This window comes from Prionailurus bengalensis, chromosome C1 (assembly GCF_016509475.1).
Source record: "Prionailurus bengalensis isolate Pbe53 chromosome C1, Fcat_Pben_1.1_paternal_pri, whole genome shotgun sequence".
Taxonomy (NCBI): domain Eukaryota; kingdom Metazoa; phylum Chordata; class Mammalia; order Carnivora; family Felidae; genus Prionailurus; species Prionailurus bengalensis.
The window spans coordinates 199,257,915-199,269,028 of NC_057345.1; the positions used below are offsets into that span (position 1 = coordinate 199,257,915).

Genomic DNA, 11,114 nt, shown 5'->3' on the forward strand with positions numbered 1-11,114 from the left:
GAATAAAATGCTTAATAACAGCTGACATACTTAAATCTTTGTATTCATGCAACTATAGTATTTCTTGTGTCTTTCCTTTGTAAGATCACACTATTACAGCTCCTCTCCATTCTTTTACCTCTCATTCTCCCTTCCATTTCCTAACATCTGTTAGCAGCAATATTCTATTTTTTCAAGATTGATAACATTTACATTCTAATCTGTAACCAATTTTTACATCTTTTGTTCTCTGTCTCTAGGTTGTTTCTAAAAATTGAACAGTAGCGAACTCCTCTTCTATTGCTGTCATTATATATATATATATATATATATATATATATATATATATATGGAGCCAAGTAGTTCTGACAATAAATTTTTTTCCTTTCATTTTAGATCTTTGGGGATACTCAAAATAGAATGTCCACGTATATAGTGTCCTGTTTTCACACCCCAGTGAATACTCAAAATTAAGCCAGATATTAGTTTTCTTCATATTTGTAGCATGCTTTTTTTTTTGGTATAGATTTTTCAACTTAAAGCTGTAATTACCTTTATAGTTTCCTGTGGAAAGAATAAATGTATACTTATTTTCCATACTTCTAATTTTTATGTCTAGTACCTGGAGTATATTACGTTTTTCTTTTGAAGCCCACTGATTTTCTGTTCTAATAACAATTGATTGATTTATATTTGGATGCTGAATTTCCAGTGCAGATTTTCATTTTTTAAAAGTTTCTCTTTGCCTTTGTATTTCCTCTTATTCTGTTCCTTTATTGTGTCCTAAAGTTTTTGCAAACTCTCAGTCATATCATTATTTGTTTATGAAATCTACTCTTCACACTGTCTGGCTTTAGCATTTTCCTGGAGATCTTCTTCCTTCCAGTTCTGTCAGGAGTGGTTACTCCCTAGGTCTACTGTTCAGATATCATCCTGGTATTTCCATTTGCTGCTTTCTTGGGTGGATATTTTGTTTCCTTTTTACTGGGGTTCATTTGCATTTTGCTAATGTACTTTCTTAACTTTGTAAGAAAATATGCAATTTTTGCTAATCTAAATTTTGGCCAAAGATGAAATTCCAGACTGAAAAATTTTGGCAAAGAATTTTGAATGAATGGATCTGCTGTGTTCTACCATCCAATGATGCTAATAGTGAGTCTGAAACCAGTCTAATCCTCTTTTCTTCTGTGACTGGTGGTTTTCAGAAATTTTACTATAAGTCTAGATGCTGGGGTTTTTGTTTTCCCTTTTTAAGTCAACTTATTTATCACTTAGGAGGGCAATTCGACTTTGTAGATTCATTTGTCTGACAAATACTTTTTATATTTTTATCTGTTGTCTTTTGTTGGAACTCTTAGTTGTTTTTTAGTCTTCCTGTGTATTAATCCTCTGTTTCACTTATATGTTCTTTTGTATTTCACATCTTAGTTTCTACTGAAAATTTTTATTTTGAGAATGAGGCATTTTATTTCAGGTAGTTCTTTCTTATTTTGGAATTTTTTCCATGACCTCTTATTCTTGCTTACTTGATCTTAATGGATGCAATGTATTCTTAATGAATGCAATAATTAGATTTTTTGGTAATATCTTTTGACCCTGGCACTACTCTTTTATCTGGAATCTTGCTATTATTTTTTAAATATGTTTTGCCTTCTGTAATGGTGCAGGATTCTCAAGTGGCTTCTGTTTATTGATTGTATGTTTTCTTTTAAGAATGATTCAATATAAAACCTCAGCCGGATCTCTTGGTGGATTAGTTGGGTTTGTCCACTGGCAAACTTGATATAGGATGCATGGGTAAGCAGCTGATCATTTGCTCTAGGGCTTTTAAATGACAGAATTCAGGGGGCTTTGCTTTGGGATACCAACATCTATATTAATTATACTAATTATTGATTGACTTAGTTCTTAGTTTTTCCAGCATTTTGATCAGTTCTTTAGAAAAGAACATTTTTCCCCTCAAGATCTAATTACCTAGCTCCTGATCATTCTATGATGCAGTAATAGTATGGTAGGGGTAGGAATAGAGATGAGAAATGGGGGTAAAGGGGAGCTAATTGTTCTGTGTAGAGCAGTGAGCTCTATATTTTTAGCCCCTTTTCTCACTGCTATTCTAAAGATTGCTTGCTTTTTTCCTAGTCCCAGTCTCTCTGTGGATATGTAGATCAAGGTAGTTCTCTTTGAACTGTACCCCCTCTGTGAGAATTCTAGGCTGAAGTTCCCTTTCTTTGCTTCCTGTCTCAGTATTTTTCAATCAGTCTTTCTTGTTCTCGATTCTCCATTTTGTTTTCTTTATCTTTGTGGAATTATACCTTTTATTTTTCTTTATATTAAATATTTTATCCACTGCCCTTCCCATTATACCACCATTTTTCTCCCTAATATGCTCTTACTTAGAAGATTATTTTAGTAGCATGAATTGAGGTCAAATAAAAATAAGGGCAAGAAGGAAGGTATTTATAAAAAAGGATCATATTCTGAATTTTATAATATTTGTATGGCGCTTGTGACCTGGCGGGTCTTCAAGAAACAATGAGGTCCTATAACATTTAAAAGGTGCACATTTTTTTAGAATGAATATTGTTTTTCCCTTTAAAATAATTGTGCATTAAAGCCATTCATGGCTATTTTTTTTAATATAATTTATTGTCCAATTGGCTAACATACAGTGTGTAAAGTGTGCTTTTGGTTTTGGGGGTAGATTCCCATAGTTCATTGCATACATACAACATCCAGTGCTCATCACAGCAAGTGCCCTCCTCAATGCCCATCACCCATTTTCCCCTCTTCCCACCTGCCAATTAACCCTCAGTTTGTTCTCTGTATTTAAAAGTCTCTTATGGTTTGCCTCCCTCCCTCTCTGTAACTATTTTTTCCCCTTTCCTTCACCCATGGTTTTCTGTTACGTTTCTCAAGTTCCACATATGAGTGAAAATATATATGTGGAACTTGAGAAACTTAACAGAATATCTGTCTTTCTCTGACTTATTTCACTCAGCACAATACCTTCCAGTTCCATCTACGTTGCTGCAAATGGCATGATTTCATTCTTTCTCATTGCCAAGTAGTATTCCATTGTATATAAAACTGTGTCTTCTCTATCCATTCATCAGTTGATGGACATTTAGGCTCTTTCCATGATTTGGCTATTGTTGAAAGCACTGCTATAATCATTGGGGTACTTGTGCCCTTTTGAATCAGCACTCCTGTATCCTTTGGATAAATTCCTAGTTCACTAGTAACCATTTACATTATGTATATGCTAATTGTTACTGCTTATTGTTATATGGACTACCTTGTGGTTTGGTACATTAGATTATAGGTTTTGAACTGAAAGTGTGATTTAAAACATGTTCAACGTCAAAATGATCATTTAATAATGTACGAGATCACTGTGAACAAGTCATATTAAGGACACATTTTATTTCAACTACTGCAGTAACTTGATCTCTAGGTGAGATTTTCACATTCAAAAGAATGGAGTAGGGCAACTACTAATATGTAGTTTTCTTCCTGCTCCTAAAGCATATTAACAAATGATATTGCATTTATAGTAATCCCTAAGGATATTATTGCCTTCTCAGTTGATACAGGATAAAGTTAAATTATACATACACTTTATCAAATATGAAACAATAGTAAAAGCAATATATATTAGTTAAAATTTTCATTTACACCATATCTTCGTTCCATTGTTGCCTAACACGTGACGTATTTCCCGCTGACATTTGTAATGCATGTCAAAATTGCAGTGATGTTTATTGCCTTCTTTTGGAACTTACTCTTCATGGAAAAATAAACCCTAGATAAATGATGCATTTGATGTGATGATGAAGGATAAGAGCAGTTATATGTATTGTTTGGAATAATCTATCACAAGACATTGTCAGATAATCCTTAGAGAGTGTGCTCATACTTCATATGCTGTATTTTTCTTCAGAGACAGATATTGCCCATTTTTGAGATGACAAAAAGAGAGTAGAAGAAAATGGTGTGCTATATGAAGCAAAACGAGTGCATTATCACTCACAAGATTGTTATTGTAAACTGGAAGACATATATACATATTTTTATTTTAAAAGACAAACGCCAAGAAGGGATTTTAGAATTTATGCAGCAATGAAGGAGTGAATATAGGAATATGAGTTGCCTTAATACTCTTGAAAGAATTAAATAAGTTTCCCAAGGTTATTTTGTGCAACCATATATTGCATTATTCTGTTACATAAGGCTCTTATAGTTCTTTAAATAACCCAATACCCTTTTAGAGCTTCTAGAAGCATTAAATATTTGCTATAGAATGTCTTCTGGGTTAACTTTGGTAACTTTTGGTTCATTTTTAAAAATTCTTTTTCAAAATTTAATCATGCTTTTCTAAAAGCACTTAGGAAAAAAAAAAAAAGGAAATAATAGCCCTAAGCATACGTGTTCACATACACAGAGAACCACCTGGCTATTTATTTGGTACATGGATAGGAATACATGAAATGGTACCAGATATCACAGTGCCACTTTCTTCTATGACTGCCCCCATACACCCTGGTGTGCCATTTCTAATTACGGACCCAATATAGAAGATTCCTGTAGATTGTGTATTTTACTCCTTGACTGGCATGGAGTTAATGTTTTCTCTAGATCAAAGATTAGCCCTCTGTGTACCATCTTTCTCATCTTGGTGCAAACCTGAGGGCTAGCATTTGATCTCAGAGCCTTAGCCTCCAGAAGTGGAAATAACATCACCAATAGCAGCCTCAGTCTATGATAACAGCTCACACTTTCTAAGTACTTCTCCTCCCTGCCTCAGCTCTTACCTATCACAGTAAGGATATCTTCTTACTAGTACTTCTTTCTCCAGGCTGTTGCTTCAAATATGACAGGTGTGTCTTTTAGTGACCTATTTCCTCACAAGACTCAGGCTGAAGAATCACAGTTTAGTTACCATTGGTTTAGCATCTATTTGTGGAAATAGATCATTCTTCTCTCTGGGTTTGGTTGACCAGAACAAAATTGACTTTAATTTTGTGCTTCATTTTGAGCTAATACATTCTTGCTACCTAAAACTTGAATGTCTTAGCTCCTATTTCTCCAAGGATAGAAATGAGTATGCAGAAGGAAATTCCCATACATAGACCAAACCTAGCTTTACTCTTTTTATGTTCAACTCCCAATATTAGACGTGCCCAATAAATACTAAAATATTTAGTATTTACTATACTAAAATATTTCAATACAAGGCAAGGTTGCCGTAAAATTAATGACAGTATAGCAGTGCTTTGAAGATCAAAGACTCTGGAGAGAGTGACAGTACTTGTACTCAGATGCTAGCTTGCTCACATAATAGCTGTGTGGCCTTGGTTCAATTAACTAGATCCTCTGTGACTTCATATCTTCATCTCTAAAAAGGGGCTAACAATTGTACCTACCACATATCGTGGTTGTGAAGCTTAAACTGTTTTATAACAGTTTCTGTCTCAGTTGTTAGCTGTTATCACTAAAATTGCAATGCCAATACAGATACTTTAAATATGTTATTTAATTTTGGTTCTTTCAACAGTCCTGAAAGAGGAGATGTTATTTCCATTTTGTAGATAAGGATACTAAAGCCCAGGAAGTTTTATTAATTTTTTCCAGATCATCCAATTAGTATGGGGCAAAGCTAAGCTCAAATTCAAGACTGCCTCAAGAAAGCCTTTGCTTTCTCCTCATTATAGTTTTCCCACATTTGCCTTATTATAATGAAGGTCCTTAGTGAAAACTAGTATTATCAAAGATACCTTATGTTTACAGAGCATTTTACCTGTGTACATTTCCTGTATTCAGAATTGGCCTTAAAGGTTATTAAATTTTAAGATATGAAGAAGGAGCTTGAAGGGCACTTCTCATGGAAAACTTTATTTCCCTATATACCTATTCTAGAGATAGTGAGAAAAGGAGATGGAGCAAGGGGTTATTTTAGAGGAAAGTAAGTCCACTCAGTATTATAGTGAATGCTTTGAGCCTTGCAGGGGCAACATGAGAAAAGAGATTGGAAAAAACAAAAAGTGGGAAGAAGTATGGGAAAGGAAGGGCTCAAAAACACTTAGGTGCTTCATAAGATACTTTAGGCCAAGTCATTATTATCAGCAGACACAAGAGAAGATGAAATGTCTTTTAAAAATGAAATAGTTTCTGTGAAAGAATATGTCATTTTACCCATTATAGACCCAACAATTTCAATCTATATTTAATCATACTCATTTTAAAACCTGACTTTATGACTTAATATGACAAGATGGACACAACTGTTCTTTGAATTAGCAGAGTCATATTGAAATACATTATTGAAAAAACCTCAATTAATGAAATGAGCAGTCTTCTCTTTATAGCTAATTTACTGAAGGAGTTATCTTTTTTTTAGATATTATAGCTTATTTTAAAGTATACCTCTCTATTTTTTGTTTAATAGCCAATCTTTAACTTTGAACATGTTGATTTCCTGATACCTAAATGACTCTAATGATATGAAAATACATGGCACATTTACATACCAGTATGAGCTGGCTGATATTCTGTTTACACAGGTGGAGACCCACTCTAGAGATACTATACTATTCAGTTTTTTAGAGACATCCTTACAGAAATTGACATTTGAGAACCTGGGATTTTAGAGGTCTTGTTCAGGGGCTTGTCTTCCTCCTTGGGTTTTTGCTTAGGAAGGAAACTTCTGGTAGGCTGGGAATCTGGCCTGCAAATTTTATTGATTTCCTTACTATGGGTTAGGGGAACGTTTATAGTTAGTTCAGAGAGTCTTTGAAAACAAGCAGGAATTGTGGCCTTTGGGGTCAGGAATTTGTCTAGTGTTTTTGTCAGAAATAAAGGAGACACTCAAGGCAGGAGGAGAATGTGTGGTTGATGTCTAACCTTGTTGCAGCAAAAGTTCTATATCTCTACTTTTACTGTAATACTAACATTCTATATACTATTATGTTAACATTCTATATGATTTCTTAGCTCATTAATTAATGAGTTTTAAAGATCTGTAATCTTGTTTTATATGCTGATATGTTATTTTACTCTGTAAAAAATGGTGGTATCCGTTTATCAATGAAAGGGAACAGGGTTCTCTGGAGAAATGATGCTAGGGTTGGAGCAGGAACATATATATAATGAGCCTGTAGTATACTGTATTGCCAGAAAGCAAAGGACAAAAACACGTGGGCATATCAAAGGGACACAGGAAATAGAAGTTAACTTGAAGGAGCTACCAGTAACCAAAGCTGTAACAGTTTGGACAAATAACATGGTATTGTTTTATAACTCCAAGAGTAATAAATATACACGAGTCAGTACTGTTATCAATAAACTTAAACAGGTGACTAAATAAGTATATAAAGGAGAAAGGACAACGCTTTATTGTAGAAGAACTCCAAAGTAATAGAAGTACATCCTTCCATGTCAGTCACTGCTGTTTCACATAATTGTCTTTAATAATTGCCTAGCATGACATTATTCGGGTGTAGCATAATTTATTTAGAGCATAAATCTTTGAGGGGCGCCTGTGTGGCTCAGTTGGTTAAATGTCTGACTTCAGCTGAGGTCATTATCTTGAAGTTCATGAGTTTGAGCCCTATGTTGGGTTCTGTGCTGATAGCTCAGAGCCTGGAGCCTGCTTTGAATTCTGTATCTCCATCTCTCTCTTTCTGCCCCTCCCCTGCTCATGATCTGTCTCTCTCTCAAAAAAAACAAAAACAAAAACAAAAAACAAACATTAAAAAAAAGAACATAAATCTTTAATATTTAAACTTTCTTCTATATTTCCTTGACATTGTAAATAAGTGCCACTAAAACCCTTGCACATATATCTTTAGTCAATTATTGATTTCTTTGTCATGGCTTTGTGGTTGTAAGCAGCATAAACTTAGTCAACTTAGTGAAAGGATAACAATTTATTGGAAGGAAATGAGTAAGTCATACAAATAAAAGTTTGAAAGAAGAGAAGCCACAGTATTGTACTCTTGGGATGACTAAATTCTGTTCTTTCTCAGTTTTTATGTCAACTGCCTCAATGTTAACTTTCTACAGAGAAGTATCTTGCCAGCTTAAATTGGGTCTGTCCTTGGAAGGTACCATGTCTTGGATGACTCCAACCAAGACTGCTTGCTAATACAGGAATAATTTCTTCAAGCACAATATAACTGCTGAGACCAGGACAAGGGGAAGTGGAGTTGAATGGCAAATATGAAGACCTTTGCTACATTATCATAGTATAACTTTCTCTAACTGGAATTTCTCTGTCCAGCAGTATATTCATGTAAAATATGTATACTCTGCAAAATTTACCTCAGAAAATATACTTCTCCTAAAAAGGAGGAAGTGCTCATTTTTCCAGTTCTCACCAATATGTGTTTATCAAATTTGCAGTAGAACAAAAGAAAAATGTTGGATTATTTGTGAATTAAACATTTTCTTATGTTTATTGGCCATTTATAATTAATATTTAATGAAATATTTGCACGTCATTTATTTACTTTCTATTTAATTTATAAATTTTAGTTATTGAATAAGGATACTAACCTCCTGTCTTCTATGTATAATGAAAATAATTTTATTGACAGTTTTCTACTATTATTTTCAATTGTATTAGGATAGTGTTTACCAAAGAAGATTTTAATATTTTGTCAAATTCATCTGTCATTTTATTGGATTTTTTCTTGAAATTTTCATAAAAGTTCTTCTTCATTCAAATACTATAATAATCACCAAAATTTTCTGCAGATACTTTTATAATTTTATATTTTACATTTGCTTTTTAAAAATTTTTTAATGTTTATTTATTTTTGAAAGAGAGAGAGAGAGAGAGAGAGAGAGAGAGAGCGCGAGCACGAGTGGGGGAGGGGCAGAGAGAGAGGGAGACACAGAATCCGAAGCAGGCTCCAGGCTTTGAGCTGTCATCACAGAGCCCAGTGCAGGGGTCGAACCCATGAATTGGGAGATCATGACCTGAGCCGAAGTCTGACTTACCTGATGGAACCACCCAAGCACCCCTATATTTTACATTTGTATCTTTAGTTTATCTGGAATTTATTTTGGCATATCTGGTATGAGGTTAAAATCCAGCTCTCTTCTTTCCTATGGCTCATTTTTCATTAGATTGTAGATTTAGAAAATCTATAATTTATATAGAAAAAATGTTCACAAAAATTTGACTTATATATTAGCACTGCCGACTAGTTTCTATAATGATGTTTTATCCATATTTTTACTCTCTTTCTAGAAGGCAGATATTATAACCTTCTCTTGTATTACCATTAACTCCATAAATTTTCTCCATAAACTGATCTTTAAAAGTTTAGAATTGGCATATATGTATATGCCACACCCATTAAAAGGCCATGCTTATTAAAATATTTTGCTTGATATTTTGTTCCTGGAATGAATGGCCAAAGTTTTTTTTCCCCTTTTAATATGAATGAAGTTAAAGATTAAATTTCAAATAATTCATATTGGATTTGTTTCCTCAAAGCATTAAAAGCAAGGACAACGATGCTACTCTTCAGGGATAATTGCTATATTAAATTATAAGAGTATATTCCAGGGTATCCCAACTCTAGTTGTCAAAACTGAATATCTTGTGTGATTTTTAATGATAGTTCATGAAAGATTGTTCTGGAAAATGGCTAACATTAAAATATCCAGTGCAAATCTAACTTTCTTTGCTGGATATAAAATTCATCTAGGAAATGGTGCATCTTATTTTCTAGATAGTGATCTTGAGGGAAATAGTGCTGAACAGAAAATAAAAACTCTACTTGTAATGCTCTTGTTGGCTCTTACATGCGCGAACCGAGTGGTCCTGATCCAGAATGGCTACCCTGATCTTTGTTGATAAGGAAAATGGAGAACCGGGCACCATGTGGCTCCCAGGGACGGGCAGAAGCTGCGGTCTAAGCCTCCAGTCAAAACTTTAGGTGGGAGATCTCAGGTTTCAACACCACAAGTAGGCAAAATGTTGGATGCTCAAGCAACCTTGCCTAAAGTTACCAGAAGGGCTTTGGGAACTGTCAACAGAGCCACCGAAAATTCAGTAAAGAACAATGGACCTCTCAAACAGAAGCAGCCAAACTTCTCTGCCAAAAAGGTAACTGAGAAGACTGTCAAAGCAAAAAGCACTGTTCCAGCCTCGGATGACACCTATCCTGAAATAGAAAAATTCTTTCCCTTCAATCCTTTAGATTTTGAGAATTTTGACCTGCCTGAAGAGCACCAGATTGCACACCTCCCCTTGAATGGAGTGCCTCTCATGATCCTTGATGAGGAGAGGGAACTTGAAAAGCTGTTACACCTGGGCCCCCCTTCACCTCTGAAGATGCCCTCTCAGCCATGGGAGTCTAATCTGTTGCAGTCTCCAAGCGTTCTGTCGACCCTGGATGTTGAATTGCCACCTGTTTGTTATGACTTAGATATTTAAATTTCTTTTTTTTTTTTTAATTTTTTTTCAACGTTTATTTACTTTTGGGACAGAGCATGAACGGGGGAGGGGCAGAGAGAGAGGGAGACACAGAATCGGAAACAGGCTCCAGGCTCTGAGCCATCAGCCCAGAGCCTGACGCGGGGCTCGAACTCATGGATTGCGAGATCGTGACCTGGCTGAAGTCGGACGCTTAACCGACTGCGCCACCCAGGCGCCCCTAGATATTTAAATTTCTTAGCACTTAATAGTTTGTATGTTTTGTATTAATAAATTCTTTAATAGACTCTTCCTAAAAAAAAAATTTTAAGTGTTATATTTAAGTCATGAATTACTAAATTCTACTCCTGAAACCAATGTTGCACTATATGTTAACTAAATCTAATTTAAATAAAAACTTGAAACAAACATAAAATAAAAGCCCCTGTCTCATTATGCAGTTAAATTAAGCAAATAATTAAAGCTGATATGGAAAAACTGCGGGGTAAAATGTACTTAGTGATAAATGATTATTTAATTTAGTTATTTGGTTATTTTTCATGCACATGGCACTCAATATAATTTGATTTAATATTGATTAAATCTAAAAAGACTAAGAATTCCCAACCCACCACCCCTGTAGCAGTCCTCAGTTTGATCTCTGTGGTTAAGAGTCTCTTATGATTTCCTTCTCTCTCTTTTTTTCCCC

The 11,114-nt window shown here is 34.5% G+C and overlaps 1 protein-coding gene across 1 annotated transcript; it reads left to right on the top strand.

The window, feature by feature from the left end:
- The first annotated feature begins 9,806 nt into the window (after positions 1-9,806).
- Positions 9,807-10,427, top strand: LOC122481731 (securin-like). Its single transcript, XM_043577730.1, is given in 2 exon segments — positions 9,807-9,867; positions 9,870-10,427. Coding segments are annotated over 2 exon segments (603 nt in total). The 5' UTR covers positions 9,807-9,821; the 3' UTR covers position 10,427.
- Positions 10,428-11,114: the final 687 nt, after the last annotated feature.